A 21616-nucleotide genomic window follows, 5' to 3' on the forward strand; every position below is an offset into this window, starting at 1 on the left:
GCTGTGGTGTGTGTCTCTCTGTTAAATAAAGGCACAGTGAGGTTTTTTTTTTCCAGTGTTGTGGGAATAAAATCACAGCAGCTTATGTCTTCTTTGGCATAAAGCTTAATCCGTCAGTGGTTTTGTTATAAAGCACAGACTGCAGAATATCTCTTAAGTGATGTCTCCAAAACATCAAGTTTTATGACATATTGAGTGACTAAACACTGCAGCTCTGCTATCCAGTTTAACAGCGAATCTACAAGCTTCCACGTGTTTGGAAATCTGCTGCAAAGTTTACTGCCAATATTTCTGATAAGGCAGAAATGTGCTTGGAATTAGTCTTGCATACAGAAAAAATTATTAAGATTAATAATTGCTTTTTTTCATGAAGGACCAGCTTTAATGAGATTAGTATTGGTGGAGTAAGACCGAGAGAGAAAGGCTGAAATAAAGTGTGTCTCACTCTTGTGTTAATGATATTAAGGTTTTCTCCAAAAAAGTCATGGCTTTTACTGAGCTGAACAACTGCAGGAAAGAAACACATGCACAGTTGTAATCATGTGTGCATCCATGTGAAGGAATGTATTCAATGAAACACTGTATTGAAATTGATACGTGCATGGATGCAGGGGTGTTTCCAAAAGGGGGAAATGGGGTGGCATCAACCCCCTCGGTATACGATTAACTCCTCCAGTGCACACCCCGAATCAAAGCCGTTGGACTACATTTACTCTTTAAAAGCCACAACACCAAAAGATTACACGATTCCTTTAATGTACTTCATGTACTTTATTAAAGTACTTTCATGCTATGCTGCTTTCTGCTTTCACTCCATTATAATGTTGATGCGAATAATATACTTTGTAGTCCACAATACTTATTTTAAAGTTGTAGTTACTTATTATTTTGCAGATTAATTGCAATATTATAGTTCAAGCTCCCATGCAATAAGGTTATTAAATCTTCAACAGCTTCAACATTAAAGAGATAAACACATCAATAAATCAGTAATTATTATCCAACAAGTGTTACTGCACATAATGAGGTACATTTACTTTAGATACTTCGATATATTCTGAATATACAACTTTGTGAACTATTAAGCTGCTTAAATAGGATTATTTTTTAATTAAGCAGAAAGCCTAAATACTGTTTTTCCACTTTGCAATAATTATCTGACGCAAGATTACGTTTAAATTCTTGTGCAGCTCCACTTTCCATATAACAAATCTGCAACAGGGCACAGGGTTTTTATCTTTCATCACTCTAAAAGGTTATTATAAATAGCACACAATTAGTCTGGGTAATTATGGTATGGGTAAAATTGATTGGTATTTGTTTGCTGCTATCATTTGATTTTTGACATTCCTATTATTTGATTCATGTGCAGTTCATAAGATAATTAAATAAACCTGGTGCTTGCATATCTTAGATGCAGTTCACACGTTTGCACATTACGCTCCAAAAATGCATCCATAATGAACATGAAACATATACATATATATTATAGATGAGCTTAGAACGTGCGTAAATATTATATGTAACACTGTGTATACATCATACATCTGTATGGAATCTATAACTGATATTCTTACATGTTTCTAATTTCACAATTCTTTGCTGAAGCTGTTTCATTTTCATGTGATTACAGAAACAAATCATGCTTTATTGTATTTTACCAGGAAAGGTGTGTGTTGAAGCTGCATAACCAGATAATCCTGTGTGTATGTTAGATTCTCAATGCCTCAGTAGATGTTCCATTTAGTAAAAAATTAAATTAAATAATAAAAAAAAACATTACCTGCTGTAGTCAAGCAAATCTCCTCGTCACTGTTGTCCTGACAGTTGTCCTGTCCATTACACAAGAAGCTGCGGTCCACACAACGGCCATTTCGACATTTAAAGCGAGCCTCCGAGCACACCAAGGGGTTCTCCGCTGTGGTCGAATCAGAGCAGAGGTAAAGGGTCAGCTGTTAGCTCAAACACCTTTACAGGGAAAAGTTTTCAGCTCAGATTGATCTGCTGTATCTGACAATTTGTTTAAAGTCAGGTAAATATTATATGGTGGCATTTTAGCAGAAGATATGAAACATTTAAGAACTATCGGCAAGTTTGTCTGGAGTTTGATAAAAATCAAAAATCAGTCATTTAAAAGAGAGGACAAAACCTTTTTAAAACATTCAAAGTCCTGCAGAGAACTACCATTCCTTTTTCAGTACGTTCTGGTTTTTGTCTTTGTTCAGGCCTCTGCAAAATGAGGCATAATTATCTTGTGAGAAGATCCAGACAATTACACAGTTGTGACGCAGTATGTGCTGGGAGCATAGAGCAAAGCTCCATTTAAATGGCTAGATTAGATTTGTGAGCATGGGGCCCTGCAGGCTAGAAACACTGCCTCTGACAATGGTGAGTGATTGGCTCGAATAACCTTCCCCACTGGGAAAGCGGCAAAGGGGTCATGTGAAAGCCAATTATACTCTAAAAAAACCAAACAAATCTTGTACACCTTGTACACCTACTACAACAACACTAGGGTAAAAGATGGACAACAATATTTACATTGTTAAAAAGATGTAAAACAGTAAAGATAAAATGATGCATAACCATGGAGTTATGAGCAATGCATAAAAATGATATTGTCAACACTATAATATACAGATGTGCAAAATTCAGTTATTGAGACACAGCAACTCTGCAGAACTTGGACTCTTTATAGAATAACTTTTCCCCTCTCAAAGTAGTGATGTAACTAAAAGTCTAGCAGGGATAGCTGTGCCAGATAGTGCTGTGTCCACTGAAGCTGATTGTGCCCACCATGTGCCACAGCATACTTCAGAAGACTCACAAAAATGGATCGCCACTCTTCTCCACTAAAAATACATGGGTTCACAGCTTTGATGGAAGTTTCACAGAGCAGATCACTCCAGACAGTAAAGTCAGCTTGGTATTTCATAACCCTGCTTTACCATAGTAGAGACACACCAAAGACAGCTTTAAGGCACATAGGTTGTGCGAATATGACAGACTTCAAAAACCCAGAAATGTGTTAAAAATGATCAGAAAGAATCAAACTTTTGACAACATAAATTTGTGGGAGTTTATTCTGCTGAGAATAAAGTGCAACTTCCACAGGACGTATCAGGAATCTCCTGCAAACCACTTTAAACTCAATAAGGCACCTGTACAGGTGGGATTAATCCTGGAAATGCAGTGCAACTTTCTACCAGTTCCTGTGCAGCTCATCCAGCTCCAGCACCCTTTCTCAAGAACATTTTTTCGCCAGAAAAGCCTATTTTGAAGTGAGAAGATGATTATAGCTTGTTTTATGACTGCAGGAGACACATACTGTCAGGAACTTTAGGGGGGAAAAAAGTGAAGTGAGATCTTGCAAAGTTACATAACTGAAAGTCTGAATAAACCGTGGGCTGGTACAGCAGTCAAGGTTTTAAAAACCTGTCAAGTGCTTGTAAAAAGTTGGACAGAGCAGACAAAAAGCACAGCTTCTGAAATGCTGCGTGGTTTGTTGAAGCCACATGGTGGAAACCTGTCTATAAAAACAGCTACATCAAGATGTGGAACTTAGTCAGAGAAGAATATAACCTACAGGATAAAGTGAAGGTATTTAAATAGTGTGCACATGATCCAGATGTTAAACCTAACTAGATGGATTGCAGATTTAATACCTGGATTGCAAAGAGTATTACAACCCTGTATTCTTTAACAGATAAATCGACCCTGAAAAACTTACAAGCCCTCCAAGCAAAATTTCTACAGATATCTTCAGCTACGCTACTACTTTGACCAAACTATAAAAAACACATGCATAATGATGACTCAGTGATTAAAGAAATGTTAAGAGTAACTTCCTTAAGAACAGGGGCATTATATCAAGTTTATACAAAAAACCCCAACTTAATCCACAGAAAACAAAGCAAGAAATTTTGTAATCTCAAAAGAGGAATAGTCTAGCTGCTCTAAATTCTTATACATGGAGAGAATTTGGGTGGAAATGCCTAATAAGTTTTTTTTTTATTACTCCAAGGCAGAAAGTTAATATTTCAACAGAGAAGTCCGAGTGTTGGAGGCTCTGTGGAAATCATGAAGCTAATCGTGGTTATCAAAGTAACATACCGTTCCAGTTCAATGTCTTTTTGTTGGGAAACACCGATTTTCATTTAAATAGAAATGTATATTTTGACTGAGTATTTATTTGGTGTCCTGATATCAGCTGGTAGGAAAGCTCTAACCAGACACTTGTTACAACCAGACCTCCCCACAAAAGAGGAATAGATAGAGGTTGTTGGCAGCATACAGTACTGTGCAAAGGTTTTAGGTAGGTTTGAAAAAATGCTGTAAACAAAGAATGCTTTCAGAAATATAAATGACTGTTTATTGGCTTCAAATGTATTCTGCAGTTGGACAACGACCCCAAACATACAGCCAAAGTCATTAAGAACCATCTTCAGCATAAAGAAGAACAAGAAGTACTGGTAGTGATGGTATGGCCCCACGGAGCCCTGATCTCAACATCATCGAGTGTGTCTGGCAGTACATGGAGACAGAAGGATGTGAGGAAGCCTACATCCACAGAAGATCTGCGGTTAGTTCTCCAAGATGTCTGCCAGCTGACTTCCTTCAAAAACTGTGTGCAAGTGTACCTGGAAGAATTGATGCTGTTTTGAAGGGAAAGGGTGGTCACACCAAATATTGATTTGATTTAGATTTCTCTTTTGTTCATTCACTGCATTTTATTGATTGAAGAAAATAAAAGATTAACACTTTCATTTTTGAAAGCATTCTTTGTTTACAGCATTTTTCTCACCTGCCTAAAACTTTTGCACAGTGCTGTATATCTAATGGAAAAGATCCCATAATCACACAGATTACAGACGGAAAAGTTTGTCAACATTTAAACTGAATGGACTCTCCAGACGCATTAGACACAGACACTGGAAGGGCAGTCGCTCTGAATCTTCTAATTTGTCATACAGAGATGCATTTATATTATTATTGTAACTAACTGAAATTTTTGGGGTGTGGCAAATCGATTAAGCTTAAGCAAAAGTATTTTACAGTTTACTGCAGAAGCATATTTGTAGTTCAGACTAGAGATGGCACGATACCACTTTTTTATGTCCGATACCGATTCCGATATCATAAATTTGGATATCTGCCGATACCGATATGAATCCGATATAGTGTTTTTTAATCAACAAAACTGTTTTTTTAAATATCTTGCTGCATTTTGTATAAGTTCATACTCAAGTTTAAAACAACAACTACACTAAAGCTATTCTGTTATACCTGTATGCAAAAAAAAAAAAATTTCATAGTTCAGCAATACTGATCAATCTAATAAACTTAAACCTACACCATTCTCCCTATTCTGGTATTTTAAAGAGTACTTAGCGTAAATATTAAGCAACCTAACTAATAGGGTTCCAACTCCCAGCAACAACAAAAATAAATAAATAAAAAATAGGGAACCACCCCTCACGCTCCACCTCATGATGCTTAATCGATGTAATCAACCTTAATTTGATGCAGTGTGAAAAAAAATGCACAGAAATCAATTATTTTTCAAGAAATATTAAATAGATTCAACATCTTTCTTCAACAAAATTGCAGACTGCACAGATGGTACCTTCCCAAAGGAAAAAGTACTATAGCTTACTAGGGTATATATATTAGACTTAATAGTCACTATATACAGTAATTGACTTCTATTCATTTTACATCAAATTAAAACTTTGGGTGTAAGATTCGGATAATTATTTATTAAAAGCTAGACATTTTAAATGAGAATAAGAAAGCAAAGTATGTCTTTGTGCCCCCTTTTCCCTGTTAATGCCCTATCGGCCCCCCTGGCTAAACTTTGCTAGATCCGCCCCTGCTCAGTTACCAGCTGTCAGCTACGTAGAAAAAGATCCTCGAGTAGGAAGTAATATTAAATAAATTCTAACAACAGCTGATCAAGCTTAAACGTGCTGCTGTTGTTCAGCCGCTGGTTTCCTCTTTCTGGTGCAAAGTGAGCCAAAAACAAACCAGAGAGACGGACTCGCGACAGAAAAGCCGATCAGATGATCATTAAGCAGTTTCATGATTGAAGTAGCAGCAAGAAGAGGCAGTCGCTCCATATATCGTTTGTTAAGCTTAACGCAGGAATGCTTTACAAACATTCAGAGATGGACTTACACACTTGCTTTACTTCTCTCGGGGATAACTTTGTCGGAGATGAAATGCCGGGTTGCTGGCGAAGCTCCAAATGCTATCCAGACCACCACAGGTCCCGCATGCCACAGCCGCTCTATCACGTGATGCATACTGCTCCGACGTGCTAACATTCTGAGGTGAGTTACGGCGTGTTGCAAGTTTTGTGAGGTGCTTTCGTGATATTTAATGGATCGGATTACATTTTTTATTTTTCTCCGATATCCGATCCAGTAATTTAGGTCAGTATCGGACCGATACGTAATATCGGATCGGTCCATCTCTAGTTCAGACTGATGTTAGTTGCACCCTATAATTTTGCTGAAGAAAAAAAAAACCCACATTAAAACTGCTATAATTTTAAAAGGGCTGTTTAGCAGAGAGATATTTATACTTTAGTTTTTAGTGTGTATTAATCTCTCCAAGCAATGGAGCCTGCATTTTTTTTCCTTTAACCTGTTCGAAATTTATAGACTCCAAGCCCATTAAACATAACTCTGATGGTGACGTCAGGGTTATTTTCTCAGATTTGATGAAGCTCCACCAGAGGAACATAAGACATACAACATATATATTCCATATGTTGCTTAGATCTGCTTTGATATAAACAAGACATGGCATCATCTGGCCACAGATCCATGTATCTGGGTGTCATGTGAGACTTACTGCAGTTTTCCTCGTCACTCCCATCAGGACAATCACTGAAGCCGTTGCAGCGGAAGCGTCCAATGATGCAGTGGACACCGTTAGCGCAGGCGAAGAATGTAGGAGAACACTTTGACTTGACCTTAGCTAAAGATATAAGGGTTGGGGGAAGTGGTGAAAAACAGAACAATGAATTAGTGTGTGCATGATGCAGAGACGGTGCAGAAATCTTTCAGACATCATGTTTTATGACAGCATTTGCCTTGGCTGTGATGAACAAGGTAAAGGAGAGACCTTCACTAGGAGACAGTGCTTGTATTACACTTAGGTCCATGTGTTTTTGTGACACTTACACAATTTTTCCTTTCTAGAACACCATGATAGATTTAAAATGAAACAATCAGGACACAGGAAGAGGAATAAAATCAGTGCATACGCTTTATCTTTGCTTCGAAGTGTTGAACAAAAACACTTCTTAAACCATAGTCCTCTACTTTCAGAGGCTTGAAATGTATTTGAACTATCCACTTTAAAGCAGTTTAATGTAACATAACTCTAGAACTAGCCAAATCAACAGTTTGGCACATTCTGTGAAAAACAACACAATGGTGAACTCAACAGCATAAGGTCTAGATTTTATTTGAAATCAACAGTAATGATCACAGCATCGGTCATATGCTAAAGAAAATTCCCATCACAATATTCAGGACTTAATAAGGGAAACAAAAAGGCTCAGCACAAGGTACAAACCAATGATCAGTCTCACCGAAAGAAAGGCCAAATTAGACTTTGCCAAATAAACACACACACGTCAAAACATAGCTTTTCATCTGCCAGGTGATCAGATTAGCCTGTAACAGAACGACACAAAAAATGTGGATGTTATGGCTTATTATCAGAAACATAATCATCTGTAAAAAAAACAGCAAAGTTAGTGGTTTCCAATGGCAACGGGTCACTAGTTCTTACTGGTTATATTCCAAAGTTATCCCAAAGTGTTTAGGGCTATCCATTTTAAACAGATGCATCCTAATTAAGCATAACCGACTGGACAGTGCAAATAGAGATCCAATAGTAACGGAATATTTTCAGTTGCCCAAGTCAGTCATCTGATTTCAACCTGATCTACAAGACATTTCACTTGGTAAACAGGTAAAACTAAGGGGAAATTAACCCATGATCAAACAATAACCAAAGACGGATGCAGGAAAAGGTTCAGCAAAACATCACAATGGAGAAAAACTCATTTTGGTGACATCCATGGTTCCTTGGCTTGATAGTCATTGCCTCTAAAAGATTTCTTCAAAGTATTAAAAAATAACAGCTTATGTATGATCATGATAATTTAAAAATGACAGTCTGTATTTCATTTGCATTTGTTCCTTTTCATATCTACTGCAGTTAAAAATTGTCATTGTCCAAAAATGTCAAGACCTAACTTTATACCTGCGTGTTCTAACATTCAAAGACACACAGCCATTCAATATTATATAATGTTCAAACAGTTGCTTACGGATAAAGAATCATTAAAGGTAGCCCATTTTGTTCTGCATTGCTAATACTCCCATTTCCACAATTATGACACATAATGGGTAAGATCTTGACCAAAGAGTACTGATAAGAGGAGAGAAAAAAAATCAGTTAATGACAAAGAAAGTAAATCGTGTGGGAGAGGGTTTGTATGGATTCTGCCATTGATCAGCCTAAGCAGGCCATGGGCCTTATCTCTCAGGACAGCCCTGAGACTGAGTGAAGAGCTTGCAGAACATCAATGCCTGGCAACCTCAGTTAAGCACCAAGCCCTAGCTTTTTACCTCAAACTCATTGATCTTCCCTGGCAGAAGAAGAAAAGCAAGATAACAGGTAGATACAAGCAAAGACATCAGAAAAGACCCTGCAAAGTTACTGTAGAAGTCGGATTCCAACCAGGAAATACACACACACACACACACATTGCTGCAAGAGAACCATGGTTGCTATATTTACAGTTTGCATTACTGAGTTATATTATTATAAAATACAATGTTTCAGACTTGTGTTTCCCTATTCGAGACTTTTTAAAAAAAAAATTACCTACTGGATGCATTTTTCCCTTCCAATAATAAGCATTTAAGTAAAGCTGGCATTTGGAAATCTGGCTTCTAATCAGAGCTGCTCTCATTGTAACAGTATTTACTAAAGACAGAGAAAAGAAAATCTAAGAATTACAACTAAGACATTGTTATGATGCTTTGGTAAATAACAGAGACGCATGCCAGTGAGGAAGTAGCATGATACATTTTATGAACACTTGGAAACAACAGAAGGATGGAGCAACCCACACATACAAACACACAGGGAGGAGGAAGTGAGTGGGCATGCTAGAAATGTCAAAGAAAGCCACCAAACCTTCTATGTGTTTTGTTTCCCTGTGTTGAATGCGGTGGGTAGAATTGGCTCGCTCATAGGCTGGCAATGTGCTGCTTCAAATGCCAGGGGTGCACATTTTTCCCTCTACAATTTATTGCGGTAGCCTGATTTATGAGCTCTTTCAAGCTGTGGCGATTATGTGTAGCAGCACGGAGGGCAAGGCGCAATAACCACAAGGCTTTGGAGCACCCATCTCCAGGATGAAATGTAATCCTCTGGATGCGGGAGGAAGCTGGGATAGTGCCCGATCTATGTGTCTATAGTCTGGGAAACCTTTGTTTACCTGGCCAGCAGAGTCCCTAAACACCCAAATCTCATTTTGTGCAGCATATCACATTCACAAAAGTCTTCTTCTGTAGCTTTCAGGGATATTAAAAGATTAGTAATAAAACAAAAACACGCGCTCCCGCTGGGGGTTAAAGTGAGATTCTGCTGGCCACAAACAAAGGAAACATAATCCTTTGTTATCTATTTGTATTCATTTACACTGGTGTTTCTTCTTTTACCAATTTTCTTTTCTATTTCTATACATAAGAAAGAAATGTTATTGCTCTGAGATTCATGTGAATCCTAATTACCACTTATCCAGCTGGCTAGGATTCTTCCGACCCAGCGTCTGTGCACAAAATTAACTTAAAAGTCACATCAAGGGCAAGCTTATGAAGGGGAATTGGTGGGTGGGACAAACACAGCTGGCTGGACAGATATAGCTAATGTGCTTAGCTGTGTTTTTGGGTTGCATATCACCATAGCCTAAGCCAAGCTGTTTATGAAGCAAAAATGCAAAAACTTAATTAGACCCATCAAACTAGAGTGGAAGAGATGGCAACACAAAACCATATATCCCGGGCATTAGCAGTTCAACTTTAAATACCGCTGCTGACCCAGGTAATGCTGATTGATTTCAGGTCCCTTCTGTCATCACTGTTTACTGCTTTACTTTTGTGCCAAATTTTCTCTCGCTCCTCTAAGCCTTTGTAGAAGTTTGTTTACGAAAAGCAGACAGGGCGTTCGGTGGCTTCCAAACTTAGTTCCAGTGTTCAGCTGAGCAGCACAAATGAAAACGAATGGGGTAAGCAGTCGAGCAGATTTCGTGAAGTAAGACTACCACTTGCAGAAAAACATGCCTGGTTCACACTGAAGCTCACAGGTGGAGGACACACAAACACAGGCACAAAAAAACAAACATGTCTCTGTTTTTTGTTGTCTGATATATGCAATTGCACATAACGCTTGACATTTTTATTAAAAAGTATACTTCTGCTAATCACCTATGTGACAACTGTCTTTTAATTTTAACTTAAAGGTAAATAAATAAAAGAACACTTGTTTTTTCCCCCTTTTTCATAATCTACAGGTTAATCGTAGTTCAAATCCTGACCTGGATTTGTAGTACCGTGGCATATTTTGTACTTAAATCATTGGATGATACAACAGAAACTGAAACAGAGCACTGCTCTTTATATTTACCTCCCCTGTGGCTTCACTGTTCATGTCGGGTGGAATCCGACAACCCTGTTGGCGATGGCATGCTTTTGCTCTTCCCCCGGTGTGCGCCTCTATGCCCTTAAATTATTCTCCCCTGATTGGTTCTTCAGAGAACAGAATGTTCAGCTCAGGTAGTCGCAGCCATGATGGGCATGCATGACTGACAGAGTAAGGAGAAGGACTCGCTGAAGAGACTAACAAGAAGGAAAACACTTGGAGTGAGGAGAGAACAGAAACTAAGAGTAGAAAAGACTGATGACTTCAAAGGTTTCTCTGACCTTGCAGAGTATTTCTGAAAGGAAGAAATCAATAGGTAATGGAGTCAGGGTGCAAGCAAAAAGTGCATGGGTAGTTCCAGTGCAGTGGGCCTAGGGATCAAAATAATCCCTACATTGCACTGTACATTTCACTGTCTAAGCCCTGCACACTCTTTTGTACAATACAATAGCACTCCGTGAGGGGCACTGCAACATTATAGAGCTGCCTTCATCTTAAGTGTTTACGGACCAATGGTGTTCTGCAAAGCCATCAAACTTTGTGCTAGATGGGGTAGCGAGAACGGCTCGTATACCACACAGCGAAGGCGTGTGTAAAATATCAGTGATATTTCAACAAATTCCAATAAAGGGAAGAGAAGCAAGGGCATATGGTGAAAAAGCAGCGCACGATCTGTCAGATAATAACGCTGCTGCAATATTCATCATAGAAAGCAACATACTGCTAAAATTGGCTCGTTTGAACTGATAGTGTCCAACAATGTGTTCTAAAATGACAAGACAGCATTTCTTATTCCTTTGAAGCATCAGCAGCAATCATTTTGGCTCATTTGTGAAAATCGATGGAACAAGGATAGCGTTCAGTCGAAAGTGAACAAAGAGTCAGAGAAGAAGAAAGACACGGCACCAGAGTGAAAGACTTCATGCAGGAACCTAATAAATATTTCAGCCCCGTTCCTTGGTATCAACTACACCAGCTTATTGATTAATCAACCATTAAGCTCATGGAATCCACCAGACTGACCCATTAAACCTTTGTCTGTTTTCCATCTTCCAAATTCTTTATATTTTAATATTTTATTTCTCATTTCTTTTTCATCGGGTAGGCTGATACCAAGACCGACCCCTCTCGGGATGCATGATATTTATATTGGAAACCAAACTGGATATTTGTGACTACAGATTTCTCAAAGTCATTCTAGAACCAAGACTTGACACTCCAAAGCCCACTTTATTCTTCTTCTTCCTTCTTCTTCTTAGTTTAATTTTTGATACTAGGCCATGCCTGAAACACCTGGCTACCCAAGAGGTAGCCTGCTCCTCAATTTGAACATTTCAAAACAGAAGACTGCTGGCTCTAATCCAAGTCCCTCCCACATGACACCCTCTGGAGGAAGCTCATTCCCACTGCTTATATCTGCAATCTTATTTTTTTGTCACTAGCCAGAACTTGTGACCACAGGTGAGGGTAGGAATGTAGACTGATCTATGAATTGACAGCTTCACTGTCACACTACAGAAGATTGGTACAGCATTCCAATTACTAAAGAAGCTGCACAAATCTATCTGTTACACTCACTCTCAACTCTTCCCTCACTCGTAAATAAGACCTCAGAATGCTCCTCCTTTTGAGGCATCAACTTGTTCCCGACCTAGAGTGGACACTCCACCTTTGTCCAGCTAAGAACCGTGGCCTCAGAATCGGGGGTGCTAAATCTTGTTCCTGACACTTCATGCTCAGCTACAAGCTGGAGGTCATGGTTTGATGAAGTCAAGAAAACCACATTATTTGTGAGAAGCAGAGTCAAAATCCTGAGACCCGAAAACCACCTCCTTCGGCTAGGCCTAGAAATTCCCCCCTTAATTATTATGAAAAAAATCTGTGACAAAGGGGAGAGCGGTGGACCTGAGCACCCACTGGGAATGAGTCTGATTTATTGCTGGCAATGCAAACCGAGCTCTAGCTTGTCCAGGGAGAGGAAACGATTCAAAGCAACTGAAGCTAAACACAAACAACAGGCAGTTATAGCACACAGTTTACCTCATGCTATGCTCAGGACATGCTGGCATGTGACAGGAGGAGCAAACAGTTTCTACCTTCCCGTTTGTAATTCGGGAGCAGAGGTAACACCTTTTTCAGGCCAAGCACTGCAGTCACATCAGCAGGTGGAGTTTTCCTCCAGGCAATGTTACAGCAATGATGGGCTTGTTCTTGAAACTATATGATTGAGGACTCATGAAAAAAAACGAAACAACTAAATAAATACATTAATTTATTAATACTGCATAGGCAGAATTTTGCTTTTGACTGGGGTCAAAACATTTGTAACTCCAATAACCACTAAGACATCACTAGGAACAAACTGATTGGCAATTCATAAAAAAGGTGAAATGACAGAAAAAAAACCTGATATTTTGAGTAGATGTGATATCAAATATACTTTAATATATATATTAAAAGCAGTGTGGAGCTAGAAAAACTGTATTGTGAATCACCAGTCCGATGTGGGAAAAATGTTGCATGTTGCATTGTCCATGTCGCATTAAGAGTTACTATTATTAGCACTGCACAGGTAGGCGTGTACATGTAGCTCCTGTTCTAGTTGACTTTAGCATACAGACTGTAGTAGCCGGAGAATCGATCCACCAGCCTTCCAGTTGGCAGACAACCCACTTAGCCACTTACCTTAGTCACAGAAAGGATTTCTTACACAAGTTCCAACAATTTGTTTGCAATAGTTTGTGACGTGATTGTGATTTATGGCAAACAGAGGTCAGGTGAGCTCAACTGATGGTGAAGTAAAAGCACCATTTCATTTCTGTTGGCTTTGCTCTCCCATCTGTTGTTAAGCCTTTAATTACATTTGCAGTAATAAAACAACATTTACATTTTGCTTTACAATATTAGGAAACTATTTAAACTAAGCTCGATCTTGGCTTAAGCATCATAAACAAGTAATTGGCACATAAATCATTCACACTATTAATAACTGAAGTCACCTGTATATCCTTCTAGTCTGTCCTCATAAATTAAACACACACAAACGAGCCACATACAGTATAGAAACACTGTCATGTAAAGCTGGGAGCATTTGCCCAACTTTACATTGCGCTTGTGTTAAAATTAGGCAAACTGGTCACTTTTCTTATCGTGTAAACACACACAGTCCTAATCTTAGCCAAACCTTATATACCCACGAAGAGTTTGGTAAAGAACCATTCTGTGTCAGGAATCTTTGTAGAGACAATCAACCCTACTGACGTGGAGAGCTTTGTTGCTGATGAGCGTTTAGTGGTTCTTTTGAACTCGGGGATGTCATTAGTATTTTGTGCGAAGGCCAGTACACACAAAAAACAAAACAAAAAACAAACAACAGCACTATTGATGTTGGTCCCGGCTTTAATATTCATTTAATCCAATAAACTGAGGAGTTTATTTTGCTCCTAAATGTTATGAAGATCAAAGTGGATCAATAAAAAGTGGAACAAGAAATTAAAACTTGAAATAGTGATTTTTACACTGTTAATAGAGTCTTAATAGAGACTTCAATAGCAGACCACGTGTGAGGCTACAGTTCACAAGTAAAAGTTTCAAGCATGTCTGGAATAACAGACAGATTTAAGTTAATATTGTTTAAAGATGTCAAACACATCTGCTGCTAAATGTAAGGTATAAACCAAGCTTTACTGATTGGCATGACAAATGAATGGTATTGTAGCTCAGCTCAGTTAGCTGTAGTAATAGCCCTTTTGGTTTTTACAGTAACTGTTGGCTTGTGTACTCCGTTTCACATTAAACAACTTCTGAATAGCTCCCTGATTTTATTATTTATTTTTGGGCAGAAGTTCCAGTGAAGTGTTTTCCCCCCTCATAGCTTGATTTTAATTGACCCACTGTGCAACAATTACAAATGTTCAAGATCAAGTTCAAGCAGTGAAGAGTTATCAGAGTTATCGCCCTAATTAAAGGCATGCTGCCATGCAAACCGCTTGAGTTTAAGCATTGAATTAGGAGATGCGCAGCCTTTCGGTATGGCCAGTGGCTTTCCTGTTGGGCCCTGTAGTTCAAAGCAGCATAGAAGTTTCAGAGAAGTTTGTGAGTGCAGAGTTCGGAATATGTGAACTCTCCCACACAGAGAGGCCAGAGCCTCAGCCTGCAGGGCCACTAGTTCAGAACAATCATTGCTTTGAAATGCACTTCTCCGTCTTTTCTCTTTCTCCTAACTACATTTCTGTGTCTGCGTCTTTGATTCTACACTTCTTGCGTTCTAAATCACGTCCACTCACCCTTTTGGCCCTGCTATGTATCCGTCCTCTCTCGTCTACTCATGTCCTGTCCAGACAAGGGCAAAGAGGCTAATCCTGGCTCTGAGGCCCAGTGAGCTCAGTCAGCTCTCCTCCTTCTCTCGTCTGTCAGCATCCATTTCGTCTAACACTCTCCCGGGCTGGCGCTATGGACACCAGAGAGCAGGATGGTACTTCTGACCTCTTTGTGTGAGGAATTATTCAACAGCCTGCCTCTGAATCTCAGTTTAAAGACCCCTTTAATCTGCCGAGCAAAGTAGAGGTTGCACTCCAGGAGAAAAAAGGCTCGATCAAAACAATACTTTGGGGGGTCCTGGCCTCAACTAGTGAGGCGGAAATACAATAAGATTCATCTTAAATGAAATAAGACTCAGGCTGGAGATATTGCCTTTTTCCCTCAGCCAAAACTGTTATTTAAGAGCCAGCAAAAAGTATTTACACAAATCCAGTTGACCATTGTGCTACAGGGGACTGGAAGAACAAACAAACAGCAGAGGAGCAGTGGGGTTTGGGAGGAACACAGGAGTGGCTTTACAATTCCTGGGCTGACAGCTGTGACATAATGAGATATATCTACAAATAAATAAAGGATTGAGAAAAGAACATGCAAATGCAAACCGTCTAACTGGTATCAACACTGGAATAAAATGTAACCAGGTCAATAAATAAGGCAGAAAGAAGTTTATTTTGGAAGCAAAACAACTGCTGGCAAAAAAATCAAACTCTCCTAGAAAATGTCGTCCTAAGTTCATGTGTAGGTGGATCCATCTTCCAAAATAGTTTTTTTTTTCTTACTGATTGGACCACTGCACACCAGCATGAGTGTATACGCTTGTGTTTTTAAAAACTATGTTCATGTTTTATGTTGAAGATATCAGAACGAGTTGAGACTGATTTGTTGTCTCTTGTGTTTCCCATTAGCTACATGGTGTTCAAAAATAAAATGCTCATTAATGAGACACCAGGGGGATGTCCCCACATATGACCTTTACCTCAGGTACAGGATAAGTATTCCTTGGTGAGAGACTTCAGCACAATCTGTTGGCTAAAGAGCAGGGGCTTATGCGGGATCTACTTTCTGAGTACAGCTGTCTTCTGCAAATGAATGAGATAAAAATAGGCACTCCTCTGCGGCACAAAAAAAAAAATGTAACAGAGAATTTTATATGGTCACACATATGGCAAAAATAAACACAACACAAAGTCACCAAATATATGCATGCCTGCAAAGCACAATCTTTCCATGCTTATGAGGCACACAAAGAAGAGAATTGAATTGTTTTGTTGTTCTTTCTTAATCCACTAGTGTGATACTTAAAATGGGCCAAGAGACGGAAATGATGTAGACATCGACACGTATCAACAATTAAAGCGTGTATTTATGGAAACCTTTTGACAAAAGCCATCTGCTCACATTACAGGTGGAAGGAAATTTAATATCCAGTAGTAGTCAACACTGCTCTGCCTCCATGGTAATGACTATGAGTGCAAAGGGCAGCGGATGGACACTGGACACCCTAGAGATTTATGATACTATAAATATAAAGAAAGCAAGCCTTGCAGCAATCATTTGTAATGATAGCAATATTTAGAATGTGTTTTTCTGAGAAGTATGCTCTCAAAAAAAACTACCCTTATGTCTCAATGACAGAAGGAAAGCAAACAGAGTCAACAAACCTACCACATATACCCATAACTGAGTTTATTTGTGTTTTCTTAGAGGGGGTGTCTAATTATAAGTCAACCTGCAGAGAATGCATAGCTGCAGTCACAAAGTTTCCAGGCACTGTGTTCTCCTTAGATAATACACATCCTGACAGAAGTCTTGCTGAAGCCACAACAATGAGTCCCCCTTTTTGCCCCCTCTCTTTCTCTTACTCCCTTGTTTCCGATCCCTCCATCTGTCTGTCTGTCTCTGCAGAGCCCCTAATGGAGCCAGAAGTTTGTCTGGGGATTTCGGGAAGCAGTCGCCAGAGATACCAAACGACAACTAGCCATCTACTTGAGAATAATAAGGCCCACTTATGCCAGAGCAGATAATGTAGATGTCTACAGCAAACACAAATAGCGCTCTGACAGCCCAAGCAGGATGAGCGTGATGCCTTGTGATAACTTGTTTTAATCTTTAGCAGTACATTGTACATACAGTACATGTTATGTCAGCGAGAGACACCGCGTGCACTATATACATTCAGTTTATGTTGGCAGTTCAGTGATCTGCTTTCTTGAGAATGCAGCAAGGAAGTTAACTGAATTCAAACTCCAATCACAAACACAGTGGGGCGTCTCATTCCTTTTGTGTTGTGCCAAAGTTTAAAATTGTTTGCAGATATGGATATACTGCTTCTCGTTATAAATGACATGTATTTGAGGAAAAGCACCAATGCAGACGCCTCCATTCACTTGCAAGAGAATTTTCTGAGCTAACAAGTTATGCTAGTCTAACCCTGATCATAAACAGCTCATGTTATCCTCATCTGTTATCTCATTTAGAGGCTACCAGACATTCCTCAAATATTTTTTCCCCCCCATTTAATTTGTCAGTTTTGTCATGTTTAAAATAAAAACAACTGCAACTATAGCACTAATTGCATGTTGTTGGAGTGAAAGTGGCTGACCAGAATGATATAGAGGCTGTATTATACTGGAAGTATCTGATACTTCATATGCATAAATGATAGTATTCCATGTCTGACAGTTGTTGACAGATTAAGGTCAGTGAGCGATGAGAATCTGAACGTATAGTCGTCTATTAATGCAACAGTCTTTCTTTAAGTTAAAGGGCGTCACAAGCAAAAGGTATACAAAAAAAGGTTAGTGTATACAATAAAATTCCCTATGAATATACATCTTAGATTTCCAAGTCATTCCAAATTAAGACAACCAATAACCTATACAGTAAGTTTACCGACTGTAGTGTGACAGTGTGTGTGTGCTTGTATGCCAGGGAGCACACCTTTGTCAAGAGTCGTCTGCCTTTTCCCTGAGCTGCTAAGAAGAGAACAGTGAGAGAAGTGACTGTTCGAGGAGGAAAAAACAAAGAATGGAGGGCAGACCATATGTTTTGTTTTTGTTTTCTAACTGGGGGAGAATTAGCAGGGTTAGGAAAAACAAAACCAAAAAAAGATTTAAGAGGAGGTTTATTGCTTGCTAAATGAAAACAGGCATCTGCAAAGCAAATTACAAGCCAAAAGCCAAAAATGATCAGATGAGATAAACTGGGATGGTGCACAGAGACGACTGAAAACGGGAGGGCGAGACATTCAGAGAGATGAACATATCGGGAGATGAGGGATTCTATTTGGTGTGGCAGCTCCTCAAAGTCGATCTTCATCAGCAATCCCATCTTTGTGTGAGCTCTGGCTGAGATGGGCGGGAGAAAAGGAGGAGCTACAGACCAGAAAGATCAAAGCCAACTAAAACTGTGGATCAAAACCAAACTATTACTCTAGTGTTACAGTAGAATTATGCATGCGCCACTATTTGTGCGCACAGAAGTAATCGGCCTTTGCTTTGATGGTATTAAATTTCATCCTGGTGCTAAACTGAGGCCAAGGGTCTGGAAGAAAAAGAGGAAGGCTGTGCACTGAGGGGAGAGTGATTTGAGGATTGAGGAGGGAAGTTCATTTAAGTTGGCAGAGAATTCGTTTTAAGTGGCCCTTGTGGCTCTTTGGACGGGGATGTCAGAAGAAGTACAACTGCTGGATCGCAAAAAGAGTTCAGGAGCTGTGAAGACTTGATGTAACTCTAAATAATCAATTTGGCTTCAACTGTAAAGGCGGATCTAGTCGTTAAAAAGGGATTTATTAATGACGAACTTACGACAGCCTTTCTCGTCACTTTTGTCAAAGCAGTCGGGCAGTCCATTACACTGCCGCCCGCCTGGGACACACTTGCCATCGCCACACATGAAGATTCCAGGGATGTTGCAGTCCGTGGTGAAGTTATTCCCTGGAAGCAGCTGGCTCTCTGTTGATAAACAAGAGAAACAGAGGAGAGGACAGACTATTACAAACTCGCTCTGTAAAGAAATCAAACAGGTAGAGCGATTGCATTACAGCGATACTCATCACCAGAGTCAAAATGGAAATCTGTTATTATCTCCATTGTCTAAAGACAGAAAAATATTAAAGGCAGCGGCTCTATTTAAAAAGCCGTCTCAATCTATGAGCAAATAAACAGAGGAAGATCTCATGAATACAAAAGCGGTCTAGGTCATTCAGTGTTAATAGTATTGTGGGTGAAAATCACGATAGGGAAGATAAAGATACAAACATCAAAGAACACTAATATACAAACAGAGCACATATTTCACCCTAGACTTACACAGATGCACCGATACACACGCGCAGAACAAAAATAAGCACACCGTCGGCACAGTAATCATGAGGCCGGAACAAGTTTGGGGCATTTCTACTGGACGCAGTGCAGCTGCGGCATAATGGGCTGGAATGTGAGACACGACCTTTTGGCTGAGGTTTGACACTATGTGGTGAGCAGTTTAGCTCGCAAACAAAGCTATGTGGCAGTAATAAGGCGTCTCGGACAGACCGCGGAACACTTTTATGCTGCAGTGCTAAAACGGGTTCAGCTGCTGTGAAAACGTATGGACCTTTGCATCTTAAATGGCAGTGTGGCTTACCAGAACAATGACTGATGGAGTCCTCAGCTCAAATGACTCCAATTGTGAAGTGCAGCGATGTGAAAATGTAATTATTATTTACCGTGCTCTTTCGGTTCTTTTTCTTTTTTAATTTATTTTCATGACTGAAATGAATAAAATGGAGGGATATATTGATAGATGAATGACCTGCACAGTACTACACAAACTCTTAAGTCCTTAGTTTTTTTCATATTTGTTTTCATGAAGCCAGTAATTTTTTAAAGTGGTTTTATGCAATAGTTCTCCAGGCTTTCCAACAGTCTTTTTACACTGGCAGGTTTTTGCTCATTTCCAGTTTAATTGTTGTACCCGACCATTTTCAGAGGAATGTTGTTGTTTTTTATATATTCTATTGTTAAACCATTTATCACTGACTTACCCGAGCATACAAAGCAAATCTAACCCAACAGATGACCCAGTGTTTTGTCTACACATGACAGAAAACTTAAAGCACCAATTTTAAATGGCATATTTGTTACTAGCAGTGTGTTGCAAAAACATATCAACTGTTCCAATTTCTTTAGTTGAATCTATGAAAATGCCAAATATAGCTCGACATCTTATATTTTCACAGCCATAAAATAGAATTTTGCATCAACAAGGTGATTCCCAAAGTGCTTTTAGCTTTAAAAAACAAAACAAAACTGGTATATCTTGGTCAGGTGTGGTGTGCAGTGTATGCTTAAAGAAAACAGACAAGTAGGGGACAAAAACAGGTCAGAACCCCCCCGCAAAAACTAAACGATCTGCAGCGGATGAACAGTATCTGTCACGCCCTTAAGAGAAAACCCCGCAAAGACCTGACACACGACCTGAGAGATTCATCTAACCTTTCAGTTGATCCATCTGCTGTTCAGTGAAGCCTCATTAGAGATGGTCTCAGTGGAAGGGAGGCTATCGTGAACATGAAAGGAAACAGGGAGAAAAGGTTGAGGTATGCCAAATTACACCATAACCTGACTTAAATAAGTGGAAACAGGTCTGATGGAGTGATGAATCCAAATTTGACATTTCTGGTTCAAATTGTCAGCAGGAGGAAGTCAGGAGAGAGCTACAACAGTGAGTGTCTAGAGCCATCTGTAAAACACGACAGGAGCTCTGTCATGGTTTGGGGCTGCATTTCAGACAGTTGAGTTGGAGATCTTGTCAAAATTGACGGAGTTTAGATTAGATTAGATTAGATAGTTATGAATGGAGTTAGATTTTGATCCACTGTGCAACACCATGTGTAATACCATGGAAATCTGGAAAGCAACGGATTGGCAACGGATTCCTTTTTCAGCACGATCCCAAACACACTGCCAGTGCAATCAAAGCATACCTGGATAGAAAAAACACACAATGGAACACTATCAGTCATGAACTTGGCCCTCCTCCGGAGCCTGGACGTCAATATTATTAAAGCAGTGTGGGATCAGCTTGAACAGAACTGAACAAAAGGCAGCCAACATCCAACGAAGAGCTTTGAACGCCCTTCAAGGAGCCGACAGAACCACTGACTGCTTAAAGAAATTACAACAAAGCTTAAAAGAGCCTAAAATAGTTCAGGCTGTACTAAAGAACTCAGCTGGTCATACCAAATATTGACTTTTTTTAAGCTCAAGAATTCAGCACAATACTTAATATATGTAGGTACCTGCAGCTTTTTTTTTATTTTGTTTGACATTAAATATTTATAACAAAAGACAGTGATGGATGTCTAAATGTCCTTCTCAACAAAATCTGAAAATGAGAAAAGGGATAAAAATGTTAAATGCAGAATAGTAATGACAAATATGAAAACCTCTAAAATGCTTGGATGGATACAGATCATAGATATCGCTCTGTATTTATGTTCAGATGCCGCTTCTATTTGTTCAGTCCTTTAAAATAATCCAGTTAAATGAATTCCCTTTCTCCAGCAGTGACACTGTTCATT

General features: G+C 39.2%; 1 protein-coding gene across 2 annotated transcripts in view; it reads right to left on the reverse strand.

The window, feature by feature from the left end:
- The window catches only part of ldlrad3 (low density lipoprotein receptor class A domain containing 3), a 90848-nt gene that overhangs the window by 32277 nt on the left and 36955 nt on the right, over positions 1 to 21616 (reverse strand). The window contains exons 2-5 of one of the 2 annotated variants that reach the window (XM_085357273.1): positions 20529 to 20592; positions 18858 to 19004; positions 6859 to 6984; positions 1784 to 1918 (exon numbers count right to left, since the gene is read on the reverse strand). In XM_085357273.1, coding sequence (XP_085213399.1) covers positions 1784 to 1918; positions 6859 to 6984; positions 18858 to 19004; positions 20529 to 20544 — 424 coding nt within the window. In that variant the 5' untranslated portion in view covers positions 20545 to 20592. The remainder of the gene's footprint in view (positions 1 to 1783; positions 1919 to 6858; positions 6985 to 18857; positions 19005 to 20528; positions 20593 to 21616) is intronic. The other variant, XM_085357272.1, reaches the window with a different exon arrangement.

Source organism: Diplotaxodon limnothrissa, linkage group LG7 (genome assembly GCF_057381915.1).
Source record: "Diplotaxodon limnothrissa isolate DT_005_m linkage group LG7, D_limnothrissa_male_GT1.1, whole genome shotgun sequence".
NCBI classification, from domain to species: domain Eukaryota; kingdom Metazoa; phylum Chordata; class Actinopteri; order Cichliformes; family Cichlidae; genus Diplotaxodon; species Diplotaxodon limnothrissa.